General features: G+C 38.6%; 1 protein-coding gene across 10 annotated transcripts in view; it reads left to right on the top strand.

Annotated features, from left to right (window-relative positions):
• The window catches only part of Rg (A kinase anchor protein rugose), a 185,724-nt gene that overhangs the window by 110,693 nt on the left and 59,136 nt on the right, over positions 1 to 15,895 (top strand). For 6 of the 10 annotated variants that reach the window (XM_083036504.1, XM_083036506.1, XM_083036508.1 and 3 more), the window contains 10 exons: positions 428 to 790; positions 2,042 to 2,172; positions 3,452 to 3,562; positions 4,423 to 4,630; positions 4,726 to 5,079; positions 6,307 to 6,433; positions 6,529 to 6,637; positions 6,831 to 7,006; positions 7,093 to 7,367; positions 7,746 to 7,882. In XM_083036504.1, coding sequence (XP_082892630.1) covers positions 428 to 790; positions 2,042 to 2,172; positions 3,452 to 3,562; positions 4,423 to 4,630; positions 4,726 to 5,079; positions 6,307 to 6,433; positions 6,529 to 6,637; positions 6,831 to 7,006; positions 7,093 to 7,367; positions 7,746 to 7,882 — 1,991 coding nt within the window. The remainder of the gene's footprint in view (positions 1 to 427; positions 791 to 2,041; positions 2,173 to 3,451; positions 3,563 to 4,422; positions 4,631 to 4,725; positions 5,080 to 6,306; positions 6,434 to 6,528; positions 6,638 to 6,830; positions 7,007 to 7,092; positions 7,368 to 7,745; positions 7,883 to 15,895) is intronic. The other 4 variants (XM_083036507.1, XM_083036511.1, XM_083036512.1 and 1 more) reach the window with 4 other exon arrangements.

Here is a 15,895-nt window from a genome sequence, read left to right on the forward strand (position 1 = left end):
TGAAGCTTCTTTTTTTATCAGCTATTTATAACTTATGTGAATATACTAAAACATTTTAAACATTTATGCTATACTTTGCAGAAGGGACTTTTCTAAAAAAAATTTTTAATTGCGTATACTCTTAATTGCAAAAAAAATCATATTGAGATTATGTTTAAGTTTTTCTGATATAAGAAGCGCTTAACATTCGATATAATTCGCTAATAATTGTTTACAAGACATTTTTTTACAAAAGTGGTGACACGATTCGCAATGGCATAATTTTATAAATTCTCAAACGCTGATCGTGATAGTATCTGCTCGATCTTGATTTTACACATCGAGTGCATAGAGTGAAAGGCAGTATCAAGAATACGCTGGATAGCGCAAGAGATAAAGATGATAGTGCACACGATCCGATAACGTGGTAAATGTGGTTCCTCGGCAGATGGGAATGGTGGTGGAGAAGGGCGGCCCCTATTTCCACAGTGGTCTCACCACGTGTATCCACAGTTCCTCCCAGGATCTCACCCTAACGCCAATGCGAATGTCAATGCCAATCACCACATCAACCAGCACCATCACCAGCACCCGCTACCGGCTGCCAGGCACTCTAATCGCCAGCCACCTTCTAACTATTATCTCCCGAATCACCATAACAATCACTACAACCATCATCCGAATAACCATAACTATCATCGTCATCATCACTATCATCATCACAATAACAACAACCATCACCATACGCTTCAAAAGCATATCGATCAGCCCCGAAATCTCTGTCATAGAAACTCCGGTGTCGGTCTGCAAGGTAACTTGAAAGCCCGAAAGTTGTTTCACAGAATGCCCGAGTTTTATTGGCCTGATTTATTGCGCAATTCCTGTTTGTTCGCTGAATTGCAATCTGCATGACGCTTATCGGTATGAACCTCCATGCGAAATTTCCTCGATGTTTTCTCGATATTATGTAAACGTTTCGGATCCTTTTTATATTATGAACCTGTTTAAATTATCTTAAGAAAAGTATATTCTATACAGTCAACTCTAAATAATCAAATAAAAATTTAGTTAATTAATTGATTTTTTATTTCAGGGAGATTTTCTTTTGTAGTCATTTATATTGAATGTCTAGTTGATTGAATATTTTTATTATATTGTTATTAAAAATAAAGATATTGATTTATACCGTTTAATTAATCGTGAGAGATACACACTGCATGTGTTAGCACAAAGAGTTATCTTAAACTATCAGCATATTATTGTGAAAAAAAAATTTTAATGCCTCACAGCATGTACTTTAAATATGCATTTCCATTGTGAAAAATATCGTGTTACTTATTTATTTATTTATATTAATAAAGACGCATGAATATATACAAAGATATTATTTTCTACAAGTTAATGAATAATTAATTATGCAAGTAAAATACACAATTATTTAAAAAATAAATTGCTGTAGTAGTTGTCAATTCCTTTTATGTATGTTAAAAACAAATTATTTTGTACAATTATTTAATTTTTTATTATATTTTTTTTGTTTTATATATTTTTCTCGATAGATGTGTGATTCAAAATTTAAGGTACATTATATTGAAAATGAAGGATTTTTTAGCACCAGTAACTCTATATTATTAAGAGAATACACATTAAATGTAATATTAAAACTTGTGTTCTTCTTATTCTCAAATCGATTGAACGAATTTATAAATATTAGTTTTATGATTTAATTTTCAAGTAATTTTGCGTATATCTCTGTTTGTATTTACATATGTAACATCTATGTTAATCGATGTATGTAAAAGTATTTTATTTTTTTGTTGTTATTTATTGTACATACGTATTACAGTCTACTTGTACATTTCTTATACATTTTTTACGTAAACGAATTGCGAATTCTAGACAAAATAATATTATTTTATACAAAATGTGCATATAAGAAAAGTATTATACTTTGCTGAAATTGTTGAACGCATGTGTATGAATATCAATGTTTTGTAAAAAAAGAAAAGTTGTTTATATATTTTTCGATTTTTAATATCATATCTTATTCCCGTGTTTTCAGGTAGCGGAGGTATAATGAGTCAATCGGGTTCTCAAGATGACGGGGAATACGAAGTCATCATCGTCGACGAGAATAATTCTTCGATTCTGGCCGATCACGATGTTACATCGTCAGGTCCGCCATCGACTAAGGTAAGCTAGCATCGCGAAAAACTTGCAACTTGTTATTCGAAATTTCGATACAATCTGAAAAAATGCGACAGACAATTGTCCTCTACCAAACAAATTCGAAAGAAGTGTACAGCGAGAATTATAGAACCGAAAATCTCAGGTAAAAAAGTCTTGTAAATTCCGTTTCAAGTATGGAACTCAATTCAATATATAGTGACAGCATAAACTGATTGATATAAAACAGTATTCGGCTCTACGAGGCTCTATGATTAATGATTTTACTTGAAACTGCATGCATTTTTCGATAGATCGAGAACGTAGACACGAAATGTTTCAATCTGTCGCTTTACACAGCTCTAAATAGCGAGTGCGGGTCTTTCTATAACGTTTATAAATTGAACGTCCGTTTCTTTCAACACTGTCCTAATCTTTCTTTTTGTATTCGATAGTTTCAAGTGATATTGATATAGCAGCGAGACTTAAATAGCACATTCTTTATTACGCACGATCTTACGGGATAATTCACCGTAGTAATGACGAGATTTGTGCCATATCGCACAATGCTTTGCATTAGTTTATCACATGCAATTTGTTTCGTCACGCGATAATGAGTTACGTTTTTATGCCAAATTATTTGATATATTACTATACAATAGATCAGCTCAAAGGTTAGTTATAGTTATATTAGATTTACGCAAATTAAAACTCGATAAAGTAAATCGATAGATATTCTTTTACCATTGAATGTTAATTTCACATTAGCACAATTTTATAATATAATCTCTTCTTTATTATCTATCAACCATTCGATTCTGAAGTGTTCTTAACTATTTGAGTTAAGTATAATTTCCTGTGAATTAATCTTGATTACACAACAATTATTAATTATTAATTATGACAATTATTAATTATTAACTAATTTATTAGATTAATCGAGATTTTGATTTTATCGAGATCTGTCGTAGTTGAAAATTTCTGCAACATCCAGCATGTAGTGTTCACTTATCAATTGGTGTCTTGCATCTACGTAGCCCCAACGTAACAACCGTTCTATTAATTTACGATCTCTCGTAACTATCTCTCTCGCACGTAATCTGTATATCTTATAAATTTCGAGATTCGAGCGAGTTTATCAAAACCGCGAATTTCGGGCGCACACTCGCATCACCGAGAACGTTCGTATCACGTATTTATCTGTATTATAATCCTATCGAGCATGCGATACTTTGACTCTCGAATTTCTCTCATTGTTAACTTCCTCTGCTTGCATTGCTATGCGTACTAACTACTGGTTCTGAAGGGAGGTCACAGTGGTGTACCTCGGCCGCGGACTATTCTCGAGGATTACACCTCATCAGAACCAACGCTTGGCACTTCTACAAGGTCCGAACCACTGCCACGAAATCTGCAGGTAAAATTTGATTTGAGTACAGATCCGGAGACGGGAATTTCGTTTCCCCCCGAGTGTTACATATCGACCACACGACTGGCCGTATTTTGGGAGCGATTAAAAAGAAATGTATTTCTAATTTTTTCCTAAATTCTGTAATCTTACATCGTAAAAGAATGCGAGAAGATACGCAATAATGCCCAAATTTGACGGGTATAAGAAAGAGAGAGCGATACACTTGACTTGATTTGTCATCCCTTTCTTGATGCTTACGTAACGTTATTATAAAATGTAATATGTAGCGGCTCTTATACGTGTACAACCGTTTGATCTTAATTTGCGTAGGATCACTGATTCTGCTATTGAAGCTTACATATATGAATAATAATAGGCTTGGTTCTTTCTTTCTATGATACATTAGTTGATTGCGTAGTAATGGTATATTACTAATTGCATGTAATGAAGTAAGTACATGGCACGCGAAAATTTATTATAAAGTGTGATTGTATGAAATTTATATATCGTACAAAACGTTTCTATAAAAATATATAGCTAGATTTTTGTTAGTAAAAGACTTCAGTACCATAGTGATATTAGTATTTTTAGACCTGAAAGTATATTTAAATTTTATACAATAATTAATATTAAGGAAAATTCTTTGAAATACAATAAAATTTAACAGAGCGCGATAAATAAAAAAAAATCTTGAGTGTTATTATATATTTAACAAAAGATAATTTATTGTAAATCTACGTATTTCTCAATCGATGCTTTCTATTTAAAATCCCCTAATATTCTTCTAACGGTTTATGGTCGGTTTAATCGAAGTGGATGTAAAAACTTCAATGCCTCATGTTTTTCTTTGATCGTCTTTCTCTTAGAGCAACGATTCCAGCGAAGAGACAGTACATCGCAGCAATGTCACCGCGGACGCGAGTCCTTCTGAAATTACTACCGATAACGAGAATAAGCACAATTCGTCCGAAGAAGCCTGGACAGATGTAAACCTCAATGAAGATGGCGATACGATGCCGATCACGAATCCAAGAGAAGACCCGCGAAATATCCATAATATCGCCCATTCGCGTGGTAAGAGTCGAATAAATGATAGCGTCATTTGCGATTAATAAATGAATCGTTATCAATTCGTTACGTAAAAGGCACACGCATTGTGAAATTCACAGGTGATATGCAAGACAGCGAAGGCAATGTTCTGGAACAAGAAATGCTCGGCAACGCGGAACGAGGGGAAAAACCGTCGGCGGAAATCTCGGTGGTTCGAGTTCCCGATCGACTGGTGGTGACCGCAGCATCCCCGAGAGCCGAAGAGTTGCCGATCAAGGGTCTGGTCGATCATTTGCCGGTACCGACACCTTCCCGCGAGGCTTCGCTCACACAAAAGTTGGAAATGGCTCTGGGTTCGGTTTGTCCTCTCTTACGAGAGATCATGGTGGATTTTGCCCCCTTCCTGTCCAAAACACTCGTTGGCTCCCATGGTCAAGAATTATTAATGGAAGGAAAAGGTACGAGCTGCAAGGGTATGTCGAATGTACGGTACATTTTTCTATGTGTTCGGTGTGTGCATGTTGCATAGGAATCTGTTACGGAAACATCTCTATCCCGAGTAAACAAAAATATAAAAAAATCAATTCCTAAAATTCAGTGATTTTGAAACAGCGTTTCAATAAGTTGCATCGTAATAATACGGGAATATTATTACACGCGCATGTAAAATCAAATTAAAAGGAAACACGTTCTGCGTTTTATGCGTGTACGATACAGAATGTGTCTGAAGCTCGATAAATAAAAAAAAGACATATTTTACGTTAGATTTTATTACACGGGGAACACAGTCGTAACATGGCCTGTTTTCTAAGATGCCGAGATATATCACGCCTACGGATAAAAAAGGAATCATAAAGAATTAGGAAATTAAATTTCAACCAGATTCGTGTCGATATGTACAATATTTTCCGACACGTTAAATAAAATTATATATTCCTTTTTATTTATTTTTATTTTAGTTTATTGCGGTATAAAATATTTATCTCGAAAAAATATATAGCATAGCTCAATATAATTTTTTCTCGTCTCTTACATTGTTGTTGATTATTTAATGTAATTATCATTTCTGAGAGATATGCGTCAGTTCGAAAAAAACAATTTATTCGAATCATAAACGCGCGTGCCTGCAAAAGAAATATTTAAAAAAATATAGAAGAATCTTCATAATCGATGTATTATGTGCTCATTAAGATAAAAAGATCATAAAGACAAGAATTCAACTATCGCGCGCCGTGTAAAATATTTAAAATTGTACATTTGAATATGTTCGCGTGGATAAATTAAAATTTAGAATCCGCTCACAGATGGGCATATTTGGCGGAACTTTTGTCACTTTTTATGGTTTAAGTATTTCTGCCATCTCACACCGAGTATTCAAATTAGTCACTTTATGATTTCACTTTAGGAAGATGCTAGCGTATTCTGAGTTATCGTTCACTATTAGTATTCAACATGTAGAAAGCCGTGATGACTCTCGCAGGTTTTATATTCAAGAAACGTAGCGTTTGATAGTTCTACAACGTATCGAATGCACTTTATTTTTAACAACGCTCGATACATCCGACGATCTTTTGCAAATCACGACATTGTATGTACATTTTTCTCCCGTCCGTCACCTTCTTTCACTGTCTCATTGTTATTTATGTTTACCATTTATCGTTCATTCGTTTACAAAAATTCCCAATTTTTAACTTGTCCAGGTTTGACTACATTTAAAAACAGCAACTCCGTCGTGGAATTGGTTATGCTCCTCTGCTCCCAGGAATGGCAGAACTCCCTGCAGAAGCACGCGGGTCTCGCTTTCATCGAGCTCATTAACGAGGGAAGGTAAAACGTTTATTACCGCTAGAACGCGTGCAAACAAAACGAAATCAAACTCTTCTCGTTTCCCTTCATGAAAATGCTTCCTTGCGTTTACACAGATTGCTATCTCACGCCATGAAGGATCACATAGTAAGAGTTGCAAACGAGGCAGAGTTTATTTTAAACAGGATGAGAGCGGATGACGTGCTGAAGCATGCTGACTTTGAGGTACTGCATTTCTTCTCTCTCGACTTTATTTCACTGTAAATAAATCCAACCAGTTTTTGTTGCCTGAAGATTCGCGCGAGTTCTCTAATATACCGTATAGATACAACAATCCTTTTGCATAATTACATACTCGATTAATTATATAAAAAAAAATATTGGACAAAATAATAAGATAGTCTTTTTGTGGTATTAGTCTCAGTGTGCGCAGACGTTACTGGACCGTCGAGAGGAAGAGCGTATGTGCGATCATTTGATTACCGCAGCACGAAGACGCGATAACGTAATCGCCAGCAGATTGCTGGAGAAAGTTCGCAATATCTTGTCCAATAAGCACGGCGCATGGGGATACATGGATCCAATGGCTGCAAAGTAAATGCAAACCTAATCGTTATTTTAAATTATCTCGTAATTATACGATTGTTTTTCACACACGTTGCGTACTTTGCTGTCCACAGATTAGCCGAGTACTGGAAACTGGATGCTTGGGAGGATGATGCACGTAGACGCAAGCGTTTCGTGCACAATCCACTAGGCTCGAGCCACCCCGAGGCTACTCTCAAGGCGGCTCTAGAACACGGTGCACCCGAGGATGCGATACTACAAGCGCGTGAAGAATTTCACGCGCATCTCGCAGCCTCGCGTGCACATCAACAGCAATTGCAGTCGACGGATCTTTTGGATGACAGTGAATTGCTGTCGGACGACAGGGATCTCGACAACGACTTGACAGGTTGGTCAACGTACTGTTTTTTGATAAACGAGGAGCGACGTTTTAATGGCATATCACCAGGCCAGGCAGACCGGTTTTATTTCACGATTTTTGCGTTGCTTTTTTCGTTGAATTTTCGTTATTTAAATATCGGTCGTCAATTGTTATTATTTGTTATTTTAATTTCTGCTCTTAATTTCCAATTTCTATGCGCCATATATTGCGAAAATAGCATGTTACTGATACTTTGCGAGATGCATCAGTTAAAAAAAAAAGCATTTTTATATGCACATTTTTATAATTAAATAATAATAATTACACACATGCACGCAAGCAGTATATGTTTATACTGTATTGTTATTCGCGTGCGTCAATTTGACTGTTCATGTTTTATTACAGGTCCGGTGAACATCAGCACGAAAGGCAGATTAATTGCACCCGGTATCGTGGCGCCCGGAATCATTTCCGTTACATCTACAGAGCTGTATTTCGAAGTGGACGAGGAGGATCCGGAGTTCAAGAAAATCGACAGTGAGGTAAGTACTTGAGTTAATAAAAACATTTATAAACACACACACACACATACACACATTTCTTAATATGCGTTTCTGTACGGCGCGCGTTGTTTATGTTGTCTACGATAATTAATTGCTTTTACCTTGTTTTTTTCTCTTATCTTCTTTTTCATTAAAATGGAATTGGGGCAACTTGATACATTTGCGGTGCTGTCTTTTTGAAATATATATTGCTCTTCTTAACGATAAAATTGTTTTTTCAATGAAAAGTTAAAGGCTAAAACATATTATATTAATGTTTTACAGTAAAATACTATATTAAAGAAAGCAATATTTTTGATGTAAAATTGATAAAGAATCGACACGCACAATTTTCGCGATTTACATAAATTATTTTGAAATTATGTAAATTATTTTTTTTCTTTTTAATTTTATTTTTTCCTTCAATTTTTTCTATCATCTATCGCGGGTGTATTAGAATGTGTTTATATCAGAGTACATGTATAACACTGTATATCTACAGTTTAAAAATGTATGTGGTAATAGCGATGCACATTATTTACATATTAAATGTTTGAGATAATATTTTATGCTCCTCTTTCTTAAACTGACGAACGCGAGAGCCTGAGGTAGCCGTTCATAACGAAGAGTATCAATCATTTCGGCCGTCGTAGAATTTGAATAAATGTGCGTCGTAAATGATGAGACGTGGCGAAAGCTTCTACAGCATCAGTGGTGGAGGTAGATTCTGGTTAGAATTAGTTCGGACGTGTCCCTGTCTATCAGTGTTTATAAGGCATCCTATATTTCGTGAAGCTTACACAATTAAAAAGAAAAACGAAGATAAAACTGAGATAAAAAAACACGAAAAGTAGTCGAAGAAGAGAAAGAGAGAGAAACGAACTGGAAGAACTAGAAGGACGATTATCATATATCGGTCGTAGATCTCGCGTTTGTATAACTAGGGAATAAAACAAACAGAGGAGGGCCCCATGTGGTCGACCGATCTTCAGGGTCGGCAATTATGAGCCCCCCGCGGGGCCCGATATCTGCCTGCCCGCTCTTCCGTCTCTCCTTCACCCTATCTTCCATCGCCTCACCACGCATCGGTGGCATAGGTGAACAAACAGCTTCTCAGGAATGTACTGAAACTACCACACTTTCCCACCTAGCCAAGATAAACATCACGTAGTAAAGTCGCGTCGTGGAATCTGCGTCTCGATAGCGCATATCAATGATGTAAATACGTAAAAATGTTACTCGAAAGAGCCCGATCATATTTTAAAAATATTTTTAGAACGATAAAATCGACATTCTCCAAATTGCCAAGAAAACAAACGTTTGTGTAATAAACATTGTCACGAATTTCACCGATGTTACAAGATCGGATTCTTTTTTAACGTCTACTGACACCGACGTTCTTATCGATGTTCTTATCTCTCGTTACTTATACACAATGTTCTTCGAGAGAATTTCAATAATCGCTCATCAACGACCTTATCGTCGTGTTTCTCGAGGGTCATGCCTAAGGATTTCACCGTGTCCACCTGTCGTCCCCGTTACATCTCGACGGACTTGTTCGTGAATAGGACGTACGAACTCATTCGGGTTCTCTTAATTGGAATCCTTTTTAAGAAAGAACGTTGAGCGCACCTGGAAGTGAGGAGGGAAAGAGTGCTCAAGAGAGAGAGAGAAAGACAGGAAGACTGGAAGACGAGAGACAAGGAGAGAAAAGGAGAAGGTAGAGATGAGAATGACGGAGAGAAAGAGAGACTGGTCGTTCACGATCGAGACACGCTCATTAGTCGAGGATGTCCCGAGGGTAGGCGGGAGGCTTCGTCGAATTCGTAGGCGATGGATCACTCGATAGTCGAGCCGAGACTTAAGCGATCGTAATGCGCGGCCGCAGAAGAGGATGCATCCAGGAGTGGCCCCAGGAGAGACTGCATCTCGCTGCTGCACCCCTTTGTGCATATCTCCTCTGCTGACTCTCTCCTTGCCGATCGCGCGTCGATTCCTCCCCGTTCTTCTTCCTCCGCCTTTTATAATGGTCCAGGCAAACGTATTTATCGTGATTTATCGTTTACACGGGTCTCTCCTTTCTCTCCCTCCCTCTCCCTCCCCCGGTCCGCCGTTTCTCTCCTCCATCTTCCTTTCTTTGTCTGTTCTGTAGCATCGTACGTTAAAGATAGAGAATGTACATCATGCGATTATATCGAGAATGAATTATTGATAATCTAATAAAATATCAATATCGAAAATAAATAATTAACAATATGCTACACAAATAGAGTACATATATTTTGCTCTAAATTTGATTTTAAAAAAGTCGCGTCTTTTTCTTCAAACTGGATATATAAAATCCTGCAACTATATCTCGTAGTGAATAAATAGTTATTCGTGTCGCACATCTCACATGTATTATTTTGAAAAAAAATATGTCATGTAATTGCTCGTAATAATGATACGCCGTCGTCGCGACTGCATAAGTTGGAGAAATTGAGTCGCTATTCAGGTTATTCGTAGGGATAGCAATGCGGAATGAGATCGTAAAATAATAATTGATTTTCTGCCTTCCTTATTAGCACATCACCGTATGAGCTCGAAAGTCCCATAAAACATATTCTACCAAAGATTCTACTAAAGATAGATACTTAAGTATGATGCGATAGAAAAACGAAAGATATCGTAAAATAAAAATTACATTTTGCCTTGAAAGTCATATTAAAAATCACATTAAAAAATTTATGCAAAATAATACGATTGATTTTGGTGTCTTTTTCGTGTATGTATTCGATCTTATATATTCTTATATATTCGAAGAGAGAAAAGCAGATTCGTCTATAGGTAAATCTAACGGACTGTCGGTCGCGCGAGCTTCGGAAAGGGTAGGTCACGCGGGACATTAAACTCTCTGCCGTGTCGCAGCGGATCGGGTAGCTCGCATTTTTATGGAAACCTGCTCTGTGGCGCCTAAAGCCCCCCTTTCCTACGTGGTATAGTTATCGCCAAACACATGCTGCGAGTATCCCCATGGGATGCCCGGTACGCAAGAGAGAGAAAGAGAAAAAGAGAAAAAAGAGAGAGAGAGAGAGATAAAGAACAAACGGGAAAGGAGCGAGGGATACAAACCGGACAGGTGGTCTGTGCTATACGTTAGTGCACGCTCATTCGCAAAGAAGATACCATTAACGAGGGATATGTGAGCGCTGTGAAAAATCCGAGACATCGGGCCGTTTATCAGCGATCGCAAATAGAAACTTCCTCGTAGATCATGCAGTGCCAGAGATTCCCAGGTTCACATAGCTAGAGATATTTCCTGTGACTCATTTTATATTCGAGATTATTAATATCATTTTATTATTCATACGTAAGTATACATTGTGTAAATGTGTAATGTATGCTTATGCAGCCGATATGATCTCTCTCGCTCTCTTTATCTCTTTCCCTATGAGACATCGATGTAAAAAAATTTTCTATCGGGAACACATATGTATAAAAGACTAAACGAGAATGACAAGAGGGCGGACTGTGACCGAGCACCGGTTTAATGTTATGCGGCCTTCTTAGACGATGCATATGTATGACATCGGTTTAATATAGTGCAAGTGACGTTATAATAATGCAACTATAATTATTTTGCAGTCCTGCCGCGATATGTCGTACGTACACCGACAGTGCAAAGTTTCTGTCCACTTCATTTTAAACACAGCCATTGGACCGTATCTCGTTCCATTAATTTTACCGCGTTATCTCTGCATCTTGCGATTATAAACATGTATCGATAAATAATAAAGCCTGTCAGAGCTACTTGTGGCAGAATTGCCGTCCTGTCAATAGCTTCTTCGATGAAGAGAGAGAGATCCGCTTTTCCTCTCCCAAACGTGATACGTTCGTGGTCATTCTTTGAATTATGTATCGGGAATTTCGAAATAATAACTCTCGTCGGGTTTGATAAATAAGCGTATAACTCTCGATCGGATCTAATGCCTTGCGCCCGCGTATACATCACTGGCGTTGTTATTATTAATAAAAACTGCATGGAGAATCGAGAGGCAATAATTACTCTTCCGACAGTCACGTTGCGCATTTTCTACCGATCGCTCGGGGTGCGCGGACGCGTATCGACGCAAAATTTGCATATTCCGCATAATTTAATCGATCCACGCTTTCGATGGGATTCGACGTTGTGGTAGCCAATGACCAGGGGGCAGTTTGCGCGAAAAGGATGCAGTTAGTTTGGTAAACATTCATCAATTCGTGGGCAGGGCGCAGCGCGAGGTAGAACGGGGCAGAACCCGAAGAGCAGGCAGGCTGGAAGGAGCGGGCGGGTTCATTCTCAACAAGGCAGGGGTAATCACTGCTATTAGTGCGAACATTACTCCGGTGGTCCGCCAATCTCCGTAACACTCCATCATATCGATGCCCCAAGATCTTTTAGTGGTGTAGAAAATGAATTTTCCTTAAGATTGTACAGATCGCCGCTGCGTAACGTTTTATTCGCGATAAAGTTATTCGTAATTGCGCGAAAATAGCTTCGTCGTCCAAAAATAGTTATATTATTAATCGTGCAATGTTATATTATTAATCGGAATCTATTTAAGCAATTGATATATTTAATCATAATTAATTGAAGCATTTAATTGAAAGTTGTGTGTATCGTAATTATTTACTCGACTCTATTTCTTTTCAAGTCCAAAATATATATACGACGATTGTATATTTCTAAATCGGCGACACCTCGCTGAATCGCGGAAGTCGAAACGTGTCATCCTCATCCATAAAAGTGCCAGCGACAAATGAGCATCCGAAATCTCCTCTCGTACTGTAGCAAATGATTTCTCTCGCGGTGCCGGTTTCTTCGTCGTTATAGGCGTGACGACCGATTATCCTCGAAAGGTATGATGATGGATATCATAGGCAACTGTCTCGTGCCACATCAGTTCTGTCAGCGACTGCAGGTAGGCGGAAAGCTCGTGGGTGTATCCGTTCTATAGATACGCAAACCCAGCTCAGTGTTGAGAGTTTGCCGGAAGGTATCTATATATACAGGGTGTCTCAAAAGCATTACTTTGCCTTTTAATAACAGGTTTCGCGTATCGAGTTTCAATCCCATACATCGCTGTTTCTTCATGTCACACATGCATAATTGCTAAGAATGCGTGCATTTCAAATCGTTCTCTGTACTGATATAACACAAAGTTGTTCCGTGTTCCCCTCGTATTCCTCTGACACACCCCATATATGTATACGTACGAAGGATACAATACGTATCAAGGGACGACGTTGCCACAACGTTAGACGTTGATCAAGGATGGCGCAATTTAGGCAGTCGCCTTATGACTAAGAATGTGAGGAGTTAATTACTGGCTTCAGCGACGTCGATTTAACGCAGAGAGGAAGAGAGTTTCGGATTCTTTTTCCAGAAGTGATGTTATAACACTATTGTTTCTTCTCAATATTAAAAACAGAGTTACAACATTATTGTATCGTCTAGCGAATGAATATTGAAAATCTTTCGTCGCGTTCGAGCCGAAACGTGTAATCACAAAGTCGGATTGCGTCGCCGATTATACTTGCCATTCTGTGGATCAAGGGTTCCTTCGTTGCCCCATCAATACGGACCTGGAAGAGAACTAGTCGCTGGCAATATAGGCGGGGCAAGGCTGGATCCGATTCAGAGTGTGACGGATGGCGCCCACCTGTGGATTCATTCACTAATCTGCTCGCTAAGCAAACAGCCTGAACACACCCCGTCATTATCGCTGACGGCGTAAGTAGCGCCCGATCTCGTCCTTACCCGATATTTATTATGCCTTCTCTGGTTCTCCTTCTTATCTCTCTCTCTCTCTCTCTTTCTCTCTCTCTCTCTCTCTCTCTCTCTCTCTCTCTCATTCTCTCTTTCTATTTATCTCTCTTTCTCTCTTCACTTCCTGTACGATCCCCTACAACAGGCCGCGGATCGAGCCCATTTTCGCATCACCCTTTCGCCACATTGATTTTCGAGCTCTACGGGTGCACGTTGCCCCGTAATTATCGATGGACGCCCGGTGTATCGGTGGTCGCGTGTGCCATCTGGATACGTGTCTGGAATGGAATTTCAGGGCTATACGTCGCGCAAATAGCTACTTTTGATTCCGCGTGTGTATGGAAGCGAGCTCGTCTATTGATTGTTTCGCGATACGTGCATATCATCATGTTCTTCTCATTGTAATCTGCGTGAAGATTATTTTAAGATATCCATCAGATATCTATAAAATAACATTCGTAATTTAGAATACAATAAAAAAGCTGTTTTCAAATTAATATGAATATAGAATATTATTTTATATTATTTATTATTTATATTTTAATATTATATATATATCATTTTAATAAAAATTATATAAGAAGGCTATCTCTAAGTAGCATAAAATTAGTGATTCAGCCGCAAAAACAAATGAATATTAATTAACAGATGCAGGAATGTCCTATGCTTCGCACAGAATATTTTCTAATACTACTCTGCAGATTGTATAACGAGCATCGTGAGCGATAATCTTCGATGCAAGAAGAAAATTCTATATAAATTTGACCCGACTATTTCTTCGTCGCGTGCGCGACGGCGCATATCTAATTATTTCTGTCTCTATTGTCAGGTATCGTTCCCGATAATAGGTAAACTCATCATCGCGCCGAGTATTATTTCGCGACGTGTCTTATCCCATCGTAACGACCGCGAGAAACGATCGAACGCCGCGAGATAAAGGGAAAACATCTATCCCTCTATCCGAGGCCTCTTTCCCGCCTTTTCTGCCATTAATCACCAGCGTGTCTCGCGCGAGGACACGCGGCGGGGGCCCGAGGCGCATTTTCAAGCGCGTTGCAAAATAAGTGCGAGTCGCGACACTCTATACGACGAATCGATTAATATTAATGAAACTGACAGTGCGCGAGCCCGCAAATCAGGCACGAAAGAAGATAGGTGCGCGACAAAAATAGATTTATCGCATAATATCAATGCCAGGTGATGATCTGTCATCGCATTGTTAACGCGACAATATTCTGGGTCGGAATATTCTGATCGTATCGATTCATCGATTAATTCGATGAATTCATCGACCGTGACGACAATGTCATGCTGCCCTAGATCGGACGAACAAATCTGTAAAAGGAGAAATGCTTCCCACCGGACTCCGCGTGTTTGTATCGCACGATGGAATATATATACACTCAACTCCAGACATAAATTTGTACTGTACGTTATCGAGATGCCTCTCTGACCGTTTCATGGAGTATTTGATAAGCATACGAGAGAGAGATCTGCATACCTGCAATAATCTTAAATTGGTCATCATCGTCTCGATAGAACGAGACACGGACACAGAGTGTAGCGTGAAATCATCGGTATCGCGTATCCGGTTTTGCCTTTAGAAGTGCTGGTTGACGAAGCGTGTAATTTGTTGCTCGCGGAGAGGCAGGTTTTATTTCTCAATTATGCAAAAATGGAACCGGACAACACGGAGAAAGGATCGATAATGCGGGACGAAATAGTTCGCCGTATTTAATCCATTGATTAAATTGCGTAACGCAATAATTACGTGTCGTTGTCTTTACTTTATCGCATTCTGTGCTAAATCTGATCCGTGAGATGGAGGTGTTTCGAGTTTTTAGTTAATTTCGATCTATCATAACGAGCGAAGCGATGAAAGCCGAAGACATTCCGAGTTTTCGATGTCATCGTGAGAAACTGATGGAAATTAATGGCACACCCGGTCCGTCCAAAATTTCGAAATAAATGTAAACTATTAGTACGCATCGCGCACGCCGATCGCTCGTTGCCGAGCGATTTTTATTATCCCATTAATCACGCATAAACTGATGACGTTGGGAACCATAGGCGCGTCAGCTGTCGCGCACGATTTTCATTCACGGCGTGCGTGCCTGTCGATTCGTGTGCGGCGAAAAGAACGCTGCAAAAAGAAGGAGAAGCAGAAAAAAAAGGCTAGTTATATATCGACGAGAGACCAAGATGGGACGAGCGGATAGGCAGGA

The sequence above is a fragment of the Prenolepis imparis genome, unplaced genomic scaffold (genome assembly GCF_030444845.1).
Source record: "Prenolepis imparis isolate NDT839.2.m4 unplaced genomic scaffold, iyPreImpa1.0 SCAF_4, whole genome shotgun sequence".
Classification (NCBI taxonomy): Eukaryota; Metazoa; Arthropoda; class Insecta; order Hymenoptera; family Formicidae; genus Prenolepis; species Prenolepis imparis.